Source organism: Thamnophis sirtalis, unplaced genomic scaffold (genome assembly GCF_051295495.1).
Source record: "Thamnophis sirtalis isolate CommonGarterSnake01/CBP01778 unplaced genomic scaffold, rThaSir2_p1.2 scaffold_3, whole genome shotgun sequence".
Taxonomy (NCBI): Eukaryota; Metazoa; Chordata; class Lepidosauria; order Squamata; family Natricidae; genus Thamnophis; species Thamnophis sirtalis.
The window spans coordinates 160,460,553-160,478,889 of record NW_028261383.1 but is presented as its reverse complement, the minus strand read 5'-3'; the positions used below and the strand labels follow the sequence as shown (position 1 = coordinate 160,478,889).

The 18,337-nt window shown below is 42.7% G+C and overlaps 1 protein-coding gene across 1 annotated transcript in view; it reads left to right on the top strand.

Moving 5' to 3' along the window:
• Positions 1 to 18,337, top strand: part of LRP1 (LDL receptor related protein 1) — a 338,552-nt gene that overhangs the window by 185,860 nt on the left and 134,355 nt on the right. Inside the window, exons 9-11 of the mRNA XM_087710610.1 lie at positions 5,253 to 5,475; positions 6,344 to 6,533; positions 12,191 to 12,334. Coding sequence (XP_087566736.1) covers positions 5,253 to 5,475; positions 6,344 to 6,533; positions 12,191 to 12,334 — 557 coding nt within the window. The remainder of the gene's footprint in view (positions 1 to 5,252; positions 5,476 to 6,343; positions 6,534 to 12,190; positions 12,335 to 18,337) is intronic.

The window sequence follows — 18,337 nt, the reverse complement described above, 5'->3', positions numbered from 1 at the left end:
GGAAACATTATGGCCAATGGTTTGCCTTTGGTGACATGTTAATGGAAAGAGGAAGGAGGTAATAGGGAAACATCTGGATGTACACTCATACTTTGTGCAACAGAAAATGTTGAGGTGACATAAAAAGGGAACTTTTATGGCACATTGTTGCACGGGCATTGTATCCATGGGTGGCTGGATATTTGAAGAGCTGTTTTGTAAATAAAGAAAAAAAGAGAAAGGAAAAAAGAGAACAGGGAAGTCGTCTGGTACAACAAGTATTAGTCATTACTAAGTGTCTCAATCAGCTCAAGGTTGTTTGTAGATGATACTAACTTGAATACATATAGGCATTGCCCCTTCTTTGTGCTGGTATGTTGCAATACTATGTATATACAAACACCCATGCAGGATGATCATGTACAGCCAAAGATTGATTGATTATATCTTATGTCAGCAGAAAAGTTTCTGCATAGTAACCTCATTTGTTTTTAGGTTTAGGTTTAGGTTAGGTTTTATTCAACTTGTATGTCGCCCTATTCCCGAGGGACTCAGGGCGGCTAACAAAACCGGGGGGGGGGGGGGCAATACAAAAGGGAAGGCAACAGAAACAGACAACAATACAAAACAATTTAAAAGGTCTCAACAAGCACACCAATTCAAGTAGGGGATGGAAGTCAACAGCCCCAGTCCTGCTGGAACAGCCAGGTCTTAACGGCTTTACGGAAAGCCTGAAGGGTGGTGAGGGTCCGAATCTCCACGGGGAGATCATTCCAGAGGGCCGGAGCAGCCACAGAGAAGGCCCTCCTCCGGGTGGTTGACAGCCGGCATTGGCCGGCAGATGGAATTCGGAGGAGGCCTAATCTGTGGGATCTAATGGGTCTTTGGGAGGTAATCGGCAGGAGGCGGTCTCTCAAGTACCCAGGTCCAATACCATGTAGGGCTTTATAAGTGACGACTAGCACCTTGAAGCGTATCCGGAGACCAATAGGCAACCAAGGCAGCTCGCGGAGGATAGGTGTAACGAGAGTGTACCGAGGCGCACCCACAATCGCTCTTGCGGCTGCATTCTGGACCAGCTGAAGTCTCCGAACACTCTTCAAGGGCTGCCCCATGTGGAGCGCATTGCAGTAGCCCAGTCTTGAGGTCACAAGGGTGTGAGTGACTGTTGTGAGAGCCTCCCGGTTCAGGTAGGGACGCAATTGGTGCACCAGGTGAACCTGGGCAAATGCCCCCCTGGTCACAGCCGACAAATGGTGATCTAAGGTCAGCTGTGGATCCAGGAGGTCTCCCAAATTGTTTGGTTCTCCCTTATCTTTTTCTGCGTCTGTTTAGCTATACTCTATGGTCTATAGTCTACAGCCGTGATGGCGAACCTACGCATGTCCAAAATAGCACACAGAGCCATGTCATATGGCACACGTGTCACCCATTCGTCTGGGTTTTTAGCGTGCATGGGCACGTGCCAATCAGCTGGCCTTTGTGTGTATGGCAGTGCCAGACACCTGAAGAGCTGTTTTTCTGGTTTCTGGCATTCGCAGGCACACCAGCCAGCTGATCGTCACGTGTGCATGCATGCCGGAAACTGGAACACCAGCTGGCTGGTGTGCATGTGTGCACTGGAAACCGGAAGTTCATTTCCTGGCAACTCATCTTCCATGTTGCAGTCCTGAGAAAAGTGTTTACGCTCCCTTTTTGGCACTCGGTGCAGAAAAGGTTCTATCACTGGTTTATAGTCTAGTAGGGACCTGTATTTTCCTTGCACATAAAATCACTGTACTTCCTTCAGATTTCTTTTGAAGACTCAGTTAACATCAACTGTCTCGTGAATTTCCATCTCACCTTAAACAGCATTTCCACTAGCCTGTGGCAGTTTCTAAACTAATCCTGAAAAACTCATTAATCTTTAGTCTGCTTTGCATTTCCCTGCATAAATTAGGTTGCCATAAGCCAGTTCTCTGCTAAAGGAACAATGGCATCACTTCTATGATCTGTGCAATACTCACCACTGGGATTGATCCTGCCTTAAGGCCCAATAAGATCAACATGTTGGACACTACAATACACATTTTGGTTACCTCAAATGTTATGAATTTATTATTACTATATTTTTACTCCTTCCCGTAGTGCTTTTTTCCTCTCTGTACTGTGAAGATCGAGAAACATATTTGATTATGCAGATATTCCTTTTTGATGCATGTCTTTGGTATTTCATTATGCTAAATGCGAGGTCCACATCTACATGGTTGTAATTATCTGCCTTCTGAGATTTTGTTCTCAAAGACATTGTCATTCTTCCTTTAACTAACACAACGTGTGTATGCTTATATATTCACAGCATTCTGTTTCGGTCTTATTGTTCTGTAGATACTTAATATTCAGGAGGCACTTTTTCCAAATTTGCTGGGGGGTGTTTTCCGGTTGCAGCCTAAAAGATAGCAGTACTTGTAAATGGTTTTATGTACCCGCCATTGACTGCCATCTAGTGTTTATTTTGTCTTTTTCTCTCTTAACTCATTTTTGCCACACACACCCATCTTAGAATGTACTCCTAAATTTTAGTCATGGAGAGAGGAGGGATAGGTACTTTTAACTTTTCCCTGGCTGTTGGCTATAGTGATCTCATTTTACTTCTCTCTTATGGAAGCTGGATGGCTTGCCTTCTGGAGTAGATCAACCAAAAATTCCTGTTCTACTCTCCTTTGTTCGCTGACAACCTTCCCAGCCAACTCCCTAACACTAAAAGCATGACTTGATACATCTGCTGATAATGACATTTGTGGAGCTTCCTCCCCAAAACAGTGAATGAGTTCACGATTGCAGCCTATAGAACACAGAGGCAAGGCAATTGGTTTCAGGATAAGGTTGTAATTTCAATAGCTAGAAACAAAATCTCATTGGATTCAATGGGATTACTTTCCAGCTGAACATATGATTTTGACTGCTTAGTTTTTGCAACTATATAGCTATAAAGGCAAGTTTATTATAAGGACTGCACACCCAACTGCGGACAAGCTTTTAAAAAAATCAGTATGCAACTTGCTTTCTCTGCATGTAAGGGGTATTTGCATATTAAATATGAAAAATTGGTTTAGCAAAATGCGGTTTAATCTATTTCTTCAGTAGCTGAAGGAGGCTGGAGATATAACATCCCCCCCCCCCTCCAAAGCCTTAGCTCTACCACCTGAGTGGATAATTCCCTGATAATTCCCTGACTTCCGTGAAGCCTTCTTACAAAGCAGCTCTGTCCCACCAGTAATTAAAAAACAAAATAAATACACAAGCGTATTATTTAAGCAGCCACCCTGCTGCCTCCAGATATTTTGGCATAAGGGTCCTAGAATTCCCAGCCAGCATAAATCTTGGCCACAGTCCTTGGAAGGTGTAAGGCCAAGCCATCTAAGGGACATGACTTTGGAGAAGTCTGATTTAAAAGTGCTACTTTTAAAAAGCACCTCTATAACTGTCTGATTTGGCTCTGCAACTAAACAAGACAAGACACAAACTTCAACGGATAATTAGAACTGCAGAAAAATCAGTTGCTACCAACCTGCCTTCTACTGAGGACCTGTATACTGCATGAGTAAAAAAGAGGAGTGTGAAAATATATACAGACCCCTTACATCCTGGGCATAAATTGTTTCAACTTCTACCCTCAAAACGATGCTATAGAGCACTTCACACCAAGGCAACTAGACACAAGGACAGTTTTCCCCCCAAATGCCATCACTCTGCTAAACAACTAATTCCCACAACACGGTCAAATTATTACTAAAACTGTATTACTATTCTTCTCATCCTTCCTATTACCTATCTCCTCCCACTTATGATATAACTTTCTTGCTTGTATCTTTACGATTTATATTGTTTTATTTATTTCCTAGTATAATTTGATTGCTTATTAGTAACCTGTGACTATCACTAAGTGTTGTATCTTATGGTTCTTGATGAATGTATTTTTTTTCCCTTTTATGTACACTGAGAGCATATGCACCAAAGACAAATTCCTTGTGTGTCAATGTCCTGGCAGCACTTGGGAAAGATGCATATGCTCAAGATATGGCTTGAAGAATCATGGTCCACTAGGAGAAAGAATAGCTTTGAAGTGAATTCTCCTTTTCAGCTGTGTCCTATATCTGCATTTAATCAAAAGGTCCAACCGAGTGTAGAGTTCCAATTCACACAGGATTGCAGCCCAGCAAGTGCATTTTATATATACTTACATATGCACGAGACTTTTTGTTTTTCTATGTTTAATTGAAGACTTTCCAATCCAGAGATTTCATGGGTGGTTTAATTAAAGCTTGGGTATTGTAAAACTCACACCATTTACCTCATGATTTTCACATCTGACTGAGGAAAAACGGAAGTTCTTCCCAGTGTGTGTGAAATAACAGCGTTCAGAATAGAATTCTGCTTTTGTATTATAAAGTGGGAATTTAGATAATTTCTGTCTTCAGCAGTTTGCCTTGTAGAGTTGTACAGATTTCCTTTCTTTAGATGGATACTAACCCGTATCCCAATTTCTGTTCTTATTTTAAATGTTTGCATGCTTAAGGGTGTATGTGTACACATACACACACACACAGACACCACACAGAGTGAGGTGAAAACTACTGTAGCTGTTAGGCCTGAAAACAGAGTTTAGAATGAATGTGTTATTGTATGTATGAATTAGAAGCAGGGAGGCACCAAGTGTTACCTTTGCTGTTTAGGAACAAATATATACATTTTATCCAAATTTGGAGAAAAGTAGAATTCAGAGTTCGAGCATATGGAGAACAAGCAAAGCATAGGCAAGAATCCAATTTGTGTGAGGTTTTTTTTTTAAAAAAAAAAACTTATATAACACTTTTGATTCTTTAATTTTAGTGGGATATGTGGGGTGGTGGTTTTTTTTTTGTTTTTTTTGCTTTAGTCTGTGAAAAAAGTGATAGAGACAGAGAACTAAGAAGTAAAAAGAGGAGTTGCACATGTAGAAAATAAACCAGCTTCGATTTGAAATTGCTCATTGGATTTTGACCCCACCAAGATATTATTCGTTCTCAATATATCTATTCAGAGATAGCTTATATGCAGACCCATATTTTCTGCATGTATATAATGGCTATCCCTAGCATTCATATGCATATTCGTATGGTTTTATAAATGATTTAATTGATAAAGCTAGTTATATAATGCTGGTGCTAATCCCCTTTATTTAGCTTATGCATCTCCTTTACTTTTCACTTATATTTGGAGAGCCTCTCATGTCTTTTCTCCTTGCCTTCTAGGAAGCTGTTCTTCACTGACTATGGACAGATACCAAAGGTGGAACGCTGTGACATGGATGGGCAGAACCGTACAAAGCTGGTCGACACCAAAATTGTTTTCCCCCATGGAATCACCTTGGACTTGGTCAATCGGCATGTTTATTGGGCTGATGCTTACCTCGACTACATTGAAGTGGTGGACTACGAAGGAAAAAACCGGCACACAATCATCCAGGGTAACTTGGTGAGTACAGCTGGGATCAGGGGACATGGATCTTGCGGAACATGGATCTTGTGGAATATATTCTTATGTGCAGCTGTTGAGCCATCCGATACAGTCCTTATCTTTGGGAATCATATCATTGACAGGGATCCAAGTTGTATTGAGTATGCAGTACCAATGCCATGGCATAACTATAGCCTGATGAGCAGGATTCTAAAGAAATGAGAGACATAAAACGAGAGAAATGTTTTCCAGATGTTTTATGATACAGCTCTCACAGTCCCTCAGTCCCTCATTATGCTGCCTTAGTTTGATGGGGGTGGTCCAAAGCTAATGGATCAAGATTGTTAGTCTTGATATTGGTGCTACAGGCACTAAGGAGTTGATGAATTATTTGTATAGTGAGAGCAATCAATCAGTGGAACAACTTGCCTCCAGGATTTGTAGATCTACAAATCCTGGAGATTTTAAAGAAGAGATTGGACAACCATTTGTCTGAAATTGTATAGGGTTTCCTGCTTGAGTGAGGGTTAGACTAGAAGACCTCCAAGGTCCCTTCCAACTCTGTTATTCTATTATTCCATAGGTATTTCTTCTCATGCACTGTTAGGAAAACATAATTAAAGATTAGTTCAGAGAATTTCAAGTTCTTGTTTAGCAATGAAGCTCAGTTTTTTTTAGCCATACCTGTCTTAGAGGATTGTGGAATGATGGGAATTTGTGACATAAATATTATAAATAATATAGAGAATCAGTAGAATTTGAAAAGCCTACCTGGTCCTTTTCTGTTTGGAATCTGAATTGTAATGTTTTGAAATAAAGGAAAACAGATCTTCAGTTATACCCATTAGCCTCATCATTTTTTTCAAACCACATTTGTTGTTTGTAGATAGAGCATCTCTACGGCTTGACTGTCTTTGAGAATTACCTGTATGCCACCAATTCCGACAATGCCAATACTCAGCAGAAAACTAGTGTCATCCGGGTCAATCGTTTCAACAGTAGTGACTTCCAAGTGGTTACACGGGTGGATAAAGGCGGAGCTCTACATGTCTATCACCAACGACGGCAATCCCAAGGTAGATAAGGGAAATCTATAATGTCTGGGGATAAGGAGGGAACTGTGACAGGGTGTGTTTGGTTAGCTGCTTGTATAATGTTTCTGTTTGACTTTCAAAGTCCCTTTTATCACTGGCCTCTGTGAAAGGAAATAAAACTGGGCTTTTTTTCCAGGCAAATGGTCAGGAAAATACAGCTATGTATGCATATATATTCCCACAAGCATATTTAGCAGAATGATATAATTAAAGTAATCCACCAGAATATGAATATAGACTCCATTTAGACACCTTTGCATCCAATTCTAGCACCGCATCAGAAGGCTTTATCCATTATTTGTAATCCATTGATGGTTACTGATCTCAGCTTTTTTATCCCAGCTGTTTTCAGTATGGCCTTATTTAGGGTAACCAGTTTTCAGGTCATACCTTACTCCTTTAGTATCACTAAGAAGGCCTCAGCTGTTTCTTTCCCATATTCTGTTTTCATTCATATCTGCCAACCACTGTACTTTTAATGTCCCAAGGAGCTGTATAGACATTCCAGATATGTGTTAAGGTCACATATGTGGAGGAAAGTGATTGACTGCCAATGTGTAGAAGAATGGCTGATGGGTCACCCCTACATGTGGTTGATCTAGGGCTGTGATAGTTTAGAGAAGTCTTTTATCACTCTGCTTTTCTGATGCTCTGGACCTTCTTTCTGTTTTTGTGGAACCTCTATTATATGATATGTTGATCTGAGTAAAATGTATGAGACCTTTTTTCCATGACAGCTTTAGAACAGCTGTTCTGCAATATGTACTTCTTTATAGGCAGATGGCTATAATTAAGGATCACTTTATGTCCATTCATAATTTTCCTCTGTGGCAGTGGGATTGCCTCAAATTATGAACCAAAATATGTTTGGGAGGATTATCTATAATAATTTTAATTCAAGGAAGGATAATTTTAATGGGTAATGCCATCTTAGGATGTGTGGTGATTGGAGCCATTACTGTACAGTCTTGTTCCTGTTTATTTATGTGGTTATTCGATTTCTATAGCTGCCCATCTCTAGCAAGTAGCTATGTTATAGTGTGGTCATTTGACATCCATCTTCACGCCTTCTTTGGTTGTTCCAAGCTGTTAACAGAAGATACGCTGCTATGACCTTAAAAAGGAATTCAATAATATAATACCAAAGCACCAAAGCTCCAAAGCTAAAACTTTGGCTTTGGAAAAATAGCCTCAGGATAAAACTGCAACATTTTAATGATGTTAGCTAAGTGACAGATGGATTTTGTTAAACAGAATGTACTTGGTTGTGTTGAAAGTTTTAAGAATGAGGTTAATGATTATGAAGACTCATGTTACAATAAGCCTGCAGTCTTAAACACCCTTATTGTTAGCCTCTTTCTATCTAATTTGGGTGTCACCAATATCATTCTGACTCTTGTAGCTTCAGACGCAGTAATATAACTCAGATTGTCCAGACTGTTTACTCCATATTTGAGAACTTGCTTCATGGTGGTAATAGCAATACCAATGGCACTTAGATTTATATACTGCTTTACAGTACTTTAAAGCCCTCTCTAAGGGGTTTACAGAGTCAGCATACTGCCCCCAACAATCTGGGTCCTTATTTTACCAACCTCGGAAGGATGGAAGGCTGAGTCAACCTTGAAACGGTCAGGATCGAACTGCTAGCAATCAGCAGAATTAGCCTGCAATGCTGCATTCTAACCACTGTGCCATCATAGCAATAGCAATAGCAGTTAGACTTATATACCGCTTCATAGGGCTTTTAGCCCTCTCTAAGCGGTTTACAGAGTCAACATATCGCCCCCATTGTCTGGGTCCTCATTTCACCCACCTCGGAAGGATGGAAGGCTGAGTCAATCTTGAGCCGGTGAGATTAGAACCGCTGAACTGCAGATAACAGTCAGCTGAAGTGGCCTGCAGTACTGCACCCTAACCACTGGGCCACCTCGGCTCTTTTTCATGGCACAGTGACAGAGCTAGTTTAATTATTTCACTATGGATACGAAAGAATGATGTGCAGATAGAAGATATTCTATTTGGAATACACAGTAACCACCTTTTGAGTCAATGGAAATTTGCTTGCTCTCTTTCTGACCTTGAAAGTGGGATGTAACCACTCAGTGTTTGCATAATGATTCTGCCTCCTCTGGGAAATTTGGGTTCCTGCCTCACCAGCTTTATTCCTTACATTTTCTAGGAATCTTGACCTGAGAAGAAAAATAGAACAACAATCAGAATAAACTTGCATTTAATCTCTGCTAACGTTTAAGATAGCAAGTCTCAATTTTTCTTTCGGCCTTTAAGGAAAGTGTTGCGGCAAATATTCTTGGGGACTGCTTTTGCTTAACTGGGATTTGGAAAGGCTATTTTGCATCATTCTTGTATAAGTTCAATGGGAGCTGAGCTTTGTGAGAATTTCCTAGGCATGTGCAAATAGTTCCATTCTGGGGAGAAAATTTTGCAGGAAATTCCAGGAAGAACATTGTGTTCATCCTGCAGAATCTGCCAGCCTGTCTGATCTTGGGTTGGTTTGGCAACTTTCTACAACCAAATCTCTGGAACTAGAAAGTTCACCGTCAAACCATTTCAAGAATTATCTAACAATATTCTAACAACTCATCTTCTAGGTATTTAAGTTTGAGGAAGGTATTCATTGCAGGTGAACCATGATAACTTATTATCTACTTCAGCCTAGTAGGTGAATCAAAGCAAGTTATTGCACATCAAAAGTATATGGAAGTTTCTGTTTTTGAGATGCTGTGAGATATGCAAACATGTTTTCTACATGATGTGAGGGATAGAACTAAGGGGTTTATTCACATTTTCCCATGGCTTTTCCCTTTCAGATCATGATTAAGAAAGTGAGGAACAAACCAGAAATTTCTGGTCCCAATATCTCCACTGCCACAAGATCCCATGTGGCTTTAGTTCAGTCATATTCTTTCATACTCAGTGGTACCCGTTTATACAGTATATTCATGTTTACCTACACAAACACTTTGAATGTCAGAAAGCAAATGCATTTTTTAAAACACTTACACACCAAATTGTGCACCACACATGTTAATTCTGTCAGTTATTTCTTTGTTTGGTTAGGAGGAAAAAATGCACTACACTGTACCTAATCTTTGTGCCAGAAACCCCGTTTTCATCTTCAATACTTTGTTGTAAGTTCGGGAGATCCTTTATCTGCCTGGAACAGTATATTGCACCACTTACAATCTTTATTCTTCAATAGATTGGTTTGTAATTTCTAGTCAGGGGATTCTTAGAGACTCAAATATCTCTTTTAGAGTAAGTTTTTTAAAAATGAGAGTTCTCAGTACTTAGTGGTATAATAAGTGGCTATTCCATAACACAAGTACTTTCCTTCATGGACACTGTGTCAGCGCTTTGGTTATTGCTCGAAGTGAGGCTTCATCCCTCTTCATATTGGTTGACTCTAGACTAAATCACTTCGTTCTTTAACTTTATTTCTGTAATCCCAGCTGCAAAGAAGGACATTATACCACAAGGAACAAGGCAGGTGTTCCAATTTCTTTAAAACACCTATGATATTGAAAATATGTTTTGTGAAATAAAGCTGAAATCCAGGTTCCTTCATGCCTTGTCAGAATTTCATCATAACCCTGAAACATTGGTATAGCCCCACACTCTGTGGTACTTCTAGCACTACTTCTAGAAAAAGAGAAAGTTAGAGAAGGATCAACTATATTGTATAATCTATACCAGACCTTTTCATTTTACAGCCCAGGGGCCATAGTTGTCCCGTTGCCCCTGTCAGTTCTATGATGATGGCAGCCAGTTTCTCATGTGGCTCCTCGAAAAAAATAATTGGCCATCCTTCTCCTATTCTATGCAATAGTCTATGATACTGCTATTCAATAACCTACCATATTTTTCGGAGTATAAGACGCACCGGAGTATAAGACACACCAAGGTTTTAAAGAGGCAAATTTTAAAAAAAGTTTTTGCACTCTGCAAGGTTGCCAAAAACAGCCCATTTTTCGCTCATTTCTGCCCTCCCCAGCCCCCAGGAGCTCTTGGAAGCCCCCTAAAAGCTATGGACAGCCATTTTGGTGAAGGGGCGGGGTTTCAGGAAGCAAAAAATGTATTCAGTGTATAAGGCGCATCCAGATTTTCAGCCTCTTTTTAGAGGGAAAAAGATGTGTCTTATACTCTGAAAAATACGTTATATTATATTACCCTGTTTACCTGAAAATAAGACCTCCCCGGATAGAAAGCCCAATTGGGTGTTAAGCGCAAGCACTAAAATAAGCCCTCCCCTGAAAATAAGTCCTTCCTGTAAAAATAATTGCAATACAGCAGCAGCAGCCATGAGGTGACCACGCTTGTCTTATTTTCAAAGAAACACAGTACAATTACCTATACACTGTGCTTTATACTATTACTAGTATGCATCAACATTTCTTTCTTAAGCCTATTCTGTCCTAAACCTTCTCTCTGAAATTCTTTCTCTTTTTCGGTCAGTGATGAATATGTTGAGGGCTTTTTTTGCATTGTGTTTTGTCTTACTGGACTTCTATACTTCACTTTTTTGGGCTATCTGCTGCCTCTGAAGGGAAAACACTTTTTTTCCCTTTTGGCTGCTGTACTCAGTTTGCTTGTGACTGCAAAGCTCAAAAACAAGCATCTCCTCTGACACCTGTGTCAGAATTGCTGCTTTTATTGCTGACACTGGGAAAAAAGACTCAAATGGGAGGGAAAGAAGGCAGCTCAAATCCCTGTGATCTTCTCAAGCAGCCTGCTCTTCCATACACACATACACACATACACACCCTCCCCCTCACACTCACCCTCCCAAATTATTCATCCTAAAATCGTAAACAGTTTAAGCTTGCTGACTTTTTAGTTGCACGTATATTTGCCGGCTGTTTTGTTCACAGTTTCTAAACACTGAGCTTATGGTTTATGATAAACTTGTACAAATATTTGTATTGAAAACAAATAAGTCCCAAGAAATATCCCACTTGCTCAGGCCAATATTTGCCCTGCCTTTGACTCCCCTTCCCCACCCCCCAAGAACATGATTTCTCTTTGCTCTGAAATTCCAGATAGATGTATGCTGGGTAGATATTTCAGGAGCTTGTAAGCCTTTTAGTTAACAAGAAGGAGGTGCTGTGATTATTACTCACATTGAAATCAGGAAGAGTTATTTGTGAAGAACGTGCATTATTTGAATTGAGTGCCAGTTTGGTCTAGTGGTTAAAGCATCAGGCTAGAAACCAGGAGAGTTATGGATTGTTTTTATGCCTTTGACATAAAGCCCAGTGGGTGACTTTGGGTCAATCACTCTCAGCCCTAGGAAGCAAGCAAGGCAAACCACTTCCGAAAAACCTTGCCAAGCAAACAGTTGCTAGCAGTCAACACTGACTTGAAGACACTAAATAAATAAAACATAGTATGAATAGATGTATAAATTAAAATGCACATAGCTGTTGACCTTGTTCCAGCGTATCTCCAACAATTCAGCTCTAGGCATTAGTTCTTTACTGTTGCATAATTATGGGATAACCATGAAGGATGTCTCTACATGTCCCTGTTGCTCATTGTCAATCTTAAATATCACAAACAGAATAAAACTGTAATAAATACCTGTTGACATGAACTGACAGGGAGTTCTTTGTTATTAGTGAGGAGCCATGCCTGTGAAGTGGACCAGTTTGGAAAACCAGGAGGCTGTTCTGACATCTGTCTTCTTGGAAACAGTCACAAGACGCGGACCTGCCGGTGCCGTTCAGGATTCAGCCTTGGCAGCGATGGGAAGTCCTGCAAAAGTGAGTGGCGCGTTGTGAGTGAGAGTGTGCTGTGGTTGGGAGACAGCTGAGCTGAAGAGGAACCTGTCTTCATTTCTCAGTTTGAATGGGAAATTTTCCTTGGCATCTTGCTTTAAATTATCATCAGAACAGAAAAGGAAGGAAGGAAGGAAGGAAGGAAGGAAGGAAGGAAGGAAGGAAGGAAGGAAAGAGAGAGAGAGAGAGAGAGAAAGAAAAGAAAAGAAAGAACAAATGAACAAAAATGGATGTCAGCCTCTGTTTTGCTGCTTGCTGTTCGGCTGCCATTGAAACAGGGAGCATGGTATTTAGGTGTGGGAAATATTCTGTACAGGAGAGACTGTAAGAAGGGAGTTATTCTCACCATCTACTGCGCATGTAGCGGGAAGAGGAGTTTCCCGCCAAGGCCAACTGTCCGGCATACCAACCTGATGATGGTTTTTGGTTTTTCTCGTGGCACCTCGGGGATGGGTACAAAATCATGTCCGAACACTATTTTGAATGGGGTAAATCCCGTGCTGCTGTGCACTGTTATACGCCACCTCAGCATGAGGCAACAACTCCACTCCATAGAATTGGACCCCTCTATCAGAGATGATACGGTCCGGTACACCATGTAGACGATATACATGTGTAATGAACAACTTAGCTAAGGATTTAGCGGATGGGATCTTGGAACAAAGAATAAAATGAACCTGTTTGGAAAACAAGTCTGTAACGACCCAAATTACCGTATTTCCTTGACTCTCCGGTAATTCAACAATGAAGTCCATAGATATTTCTTTCCAAGGTACCTCAGGACGGGCCACGCCTTGGAGCAAACCCTGGGGTTTTCCCGGTGTCGTTTCGGGGTAACAGATGTGGGGCAACTGGCCACATAAGACTCAATGTCCTTCTTTAATGAGGGCCACCAAAATTGTCTTTTAATGAGATGCAGGGTTTTCACAAAATCAAAGTGCCCAGCCATGCGTGAATCGTGGGCACGTTGAAGAACCAGAGTCCTAATGGTTGCGGGAACATACAATTTAGCCCCAATCCAAGCCAGACCATCATTCATGGTACACTCATCTGAATGTTGGTTAAACCATTCATCAGATTCAAGGCCCTCCCTGAGTTTAGTAACGAGGTCTTTTGTGACCTCCAAATCGGAACTGGTCTGGCTCCTGGTAACAACCGTAGCAGTGAGGCTTTTCGCCGGGATGACTGGGTGGATGACACTAAGCTTTGAGCTGTTATATTGAGGAAGCCAGGACAAAGCTTCAGCCATAAAGTTTTTCCCTCCTGGGATATACTTCAAAGTGAAATTGAACCTATTGAAATGTTGTGCCCATCTCATTTGTTTGGGGGATAATTTCCAGGGGTCTTTAATGCCTCCAAATTTTTATGATCAGTCCACGCCTCAAAAGGGTGTTTAGCCCCCTCCAAGAAATGTCGCCATGTAATCGAGGCCCACCTAACTGCAAAAGCCTCCTTTTCCCATATAGCCCATCTCCCCTCTGTCTCGGTTAGCTTCCGAGAGGTGTAGGTGCAGGGTTGTAACTTTCCATCAGCATTTGCTTACAGCAACACCTCCCCCACTGCAACATCACTAGCATCCGCCTGGACCACAAACGGTGAATTCATGTCCGGGTGTTTTAAAACTGGTTCAGCTGCAAAAAGTCGCTTTAATTTCTTGAACGCAGCTTGACATTCCATAGTCCAATTCAAGGGTTTACCCGGCCTAGTTTTGGCCTCCCCCTTTGATTTTAGGAGGTTCGTAATTAGCAGGGCAATTTTGGCGAATGAAGGAATAAATTGACGATAGAAATTAGCAAAACCCAAGAAACTTTGCAATTGTTTGCGGGTGCAGGTGGCCGCCCATTCAGTGACCGTTTGGACCTTTGCTGGGTCCATCTCTATACCTCTGTGGGAGATGCGATATCCCAGGTAATCCACCTTCTCCTGATGAAATTCGCATTTAGGCAATTTAGTATACAATTCTGCTGCCCAAAGTTTTTTCAGCACTGAACGAACTAGTTTCACGTGTTCTTCACGTATTTCCGTGTAAATAAGGATATCATCAAGATAGACCATCACGCCTTTGTAACGGTGGTCATGCCAAACTTCATTTATTAATTGCATGAAAACGGCTGGTGCCCCCTGTAATCCAAATGGCATCATGCGGAATTGAAAACAACCAAGAGGGCAGTTGAACACAGTTTTCCACCCATCCCCTTCTTTAATTCTGACTCGGTAATAGGCCTCTCGCAGATCTAACTTTGTGAAAAATTTTCCCTTGTCAGCTGGGCCAACATCACTGTTCCCTCTAAGGTGCGCGGCTGCGCGGACCGCGCATGTGGCAAGAAAAACCCGCGCAGCAGTTTCTAACTGCCACGCAGGGGCCTCACAAAATCTAGGATTAGCACAGGCTCAGGGGCAGTGGCAGGAGCTTACGCGGCACAGCTGGTCTCCTAGGACCACCTAGGCGCCGGCTGCACCGCTCATTACCGTCAGTCGCCCTGTGTTCGGCAAAGCAAATGTGGGGAAGTCCTTTGCAGGCGACTAGAACTGGCCGCCCACAAAGGACCTCCCCAGACTTGTTTTGATGAGCACGGAGCGACTGATGGTAGTTTGTGCCAGCCGCGGCCCCATGGGCAGGGGCGCCAGTGGGAGTTTTGGCGGCTTCACCTCAGCTGCAGCGCTGGGCAGCAAATGTAGTGGTGCTGTTGGAGGAGGAGGAGGAGGCGGCAGCAGTTATTTTGGGGGTGGAGGGGCTCGTTGGCATCTTCAGCGGCAGCCCTGCCCCCAGTGAAAAAAACCAAGATGGAGCAGATCCACACAGATGACATCGCTGCAACATGACTAGAGGAGAAATTCTGGGAGTTGAAGTCCACAAGTCTTAAAGCTGTCAGGTTTGAAGACCCCTGGGTTTTTTTTCTAAAGGGTTAGGGGTGCAAGGATCTTGTAACAACAGCTTTAAGATTTGCGTGCTTCAAATGCCAGACTTTCTGAGCCAACATTTCGGTTGCTAAGCAGGACCGTTGTTAAGTGATACTGATATTATATAGCACTTTAAATTAAGGGGGTACCTTGAATAAACATAACTTTGAGTTTCAAATAATACTGATTTCGTTGTCGTCTTAGGTGACATCTGTGAAAAAAATTCAGGTGCTTAGGCATGAAAATGTGCCGCTCAAACACTATACTTTTCTGCTCACGCTGAAAAAAAATTAGAGGGAACATTGGCCAGTGCCCTTCATTAATGGTAATGGGTAGAGGTTCTGGATACACACCGCGTTCAAGCGAAAGGAGCCATCTTTTTTTACTCTGAACAAAACTGGAGCAGCCACTCGGGGCCTAGCAGGTTCAATGAATCCCCTTTTCAAATTTTGTCAATAAATGTTCTTAATTCATCTATTTCCCTAGGGGTCATTGAATAAATCTGAGGTTTAGGGAGTTTCACCCCAGGGAGAATATCAATGCTGCAGTCAGTGGCCCTGTGTGAGGGTAATTTATCAGAAGACTTCTCACTGAAAACATCTTTCAGGTCCCAGTACTCTTTCGGTTTTTTTTCCTCCCCCTCAATTTTCTCCTGCCCTCTGGCTGCCAGGTTGGGGTCTGTTTCATTTGGTTCGGGAGCCCTCCTTCTTTCTCAGGGGGCGTAGCAGACCGGATGCGTAACCAACCCTTCCTCCAATTTATGTGTGGGTTCCATTTACGCAGCCAGGGCAATCCTAATATAAGGGGCCGAGCCATTCCTGGGGCCACAATAAAACATATTGTGTCTTGGTGGGTTCCCATCCACATATCAATAGGCTCAGTTATAAAATGAGCAGGGCTCCCTCCCGCAATTCAACCATCCAGCTGGCAAAAAGCAATTGGAACTTTCAGAGTTTTAAGTTTCAATCCCAGTTTTTCTACTATTTCTGGGCTCACAATGCATCGTGTGCATCGGAATCTAAAAGGGCCAGCATTTTTTCTTGTGCGCCAGAAGAGGGCACCCTTAGCTTAACCGGAATAGTCATGGGTCCCAATCGGGAACTTACCAAGCGTTTGTCATCAGAATCGTTCTCGCTTCCTTCCGAAGACCAAGGGGAATCCTCCCCCCTCTCACCAGGGCGGAAACACTGAGAAGGTTCCTCCTCCTTCATGGCAGGTTCTCTTTTCTTGCTGGGAGGTTTTTCTAGCTTTTTCTCTCTCCGAGGAGAGAGCTTTTGGGTCATCTTGGTGTGGCAATTTGTGGCGCGATGCCCCTCCTTCCCACAGCGGAAACACACAAAGGGTTTTGGTTTGCTTGCAGACCCACTTTTCCCTCCTTTCGGGGCTCCTGGGGGGGGGGTGTTGGCAGGCGGGGGTTTTTTGCTCTTGCTATCTTCCTAGTAATTCTCCCTGGCTAAGTCAATTTCCATATCAGCAGCCACTTCATACCAGGGTTGCAGTCTATGGGTGGGGAGGTGGGGCTCCAGTTCACACAGTGCTGGTAAATTTCTTTGTTTAACCCATCAGTGAAATGGTCCAACAATGCTTCTTCAGACCAACCCCTCATAAAGGCTGATAGCTCACAAAATTCTTGTATATAGTCAGCTACTGGCCTCTTCCCCTGGGTAAGAGTTTTAAATTTGATTCTTGCTTTACGCTCTGTGAGTGGATCATCAAAGCGTTTTCTCAACGCGGCCATAAATCCATTATAGTCTCTCAGTAGGGGGGAATCAGCATTATACAAGCCCATCATCCATGCTGCTGCCTTATTTTCCAAAGCCATAGTAATAACTCTTACCTTCGCTTCGTCATTGGCCAGTTCATCACCATATATTTGCATATAATCCCATACTTGAACGACGAAGAATCCTAAATCTTTTGGGTCTCCCCCCCCCCCATATTTTACACTTAAAGGAGGAATTTTAGCCATCCGGCGTCTGCGGGGGGCCCCCCTCCTCTTGGGATGTTTCTAACTGCAGTGATTGGGGTCGGAGCTGGGTCATCTTGTTCAGCTCCCCCTTCGATCCCTCCAGCTTCTCTCGGGTCAAATAAAGTCTCTGTACACTTCCCCTTGTTTTCCTGGAGATCGGCTTCTCTCTCCAGTCCACTCTCACGGGCTCGGCGCCTCTCCCACGCCCCTTCAAAGAGTTTCATCACTTGGTACATCATAAGATTCTCCTCTTCAGAGTCACGCCAGTCAGCCGCTGGTTGTCTGGGTCTCCTCATAGTAATTCCAGTCAGAGGTTCTTCGGGGTCATCTTTCCGTCCCACTCCCCATGTTCATCTGGGCGGAACGGATCGTTCTTACAAGTGCATGCCAGCCATTCGCTCCATCTCTAAAGGGCAGGAGGATGCAGCTGCTCCCATATCTTCTTCTTGATCGCTGCCTTGGTGGGACATCTTTCAGGTTTTGGGTTCACCCCCCTCGGAAGGTGTCAGCTCCGAGATTCAGCTTAATGTCAGTGCTGCTTCACTTAATAACTAAGAAAGGAACCACTCAACTCCATTTTGCAGAATTAAGAGTACTTTTACTGGTTATAAATAAATAGAAGCTAAACAAAGCTGGATCTGAGCAAAAGCGCACGCAAGCATAGATATCAATGCATGATCCATTCCCCTCCCCTTGGTAACCCCAGCCCATAGTCCAATCCAATTTCCCCACAAGTGTCATGTGGGAGACATCTTCAAAAATCATCATCAGGTTGGTATGCCGGACAGTTGGCCTTGGCGGGAAACTCCTCTCCCTGCCACATGCACAGTCGATGGTGAGAACAACTCCCTTTTCACAGTCCTCCTGTACAGAATATTTCCCACACCCAAATACATGCCCCCCCTCCCCGTTTCAATGGCAGCCGAAAAGCAAGCAGCAAAGCAGAGGCTGACAGTTTTCTTTTGTTTCTGCAGGGATGATGTCCTTTTCCTGAAGGAGGGCCGGATGTCAGCCTCTGTTTTGCTGCTTGCTTTTCGGCTGCCATTGAAACAGGGAGGGGGGGCATGGTTTTGGGTGTGGGAAATATTCTGTACAGGAGGACTGTGAAAAGGGAGTTA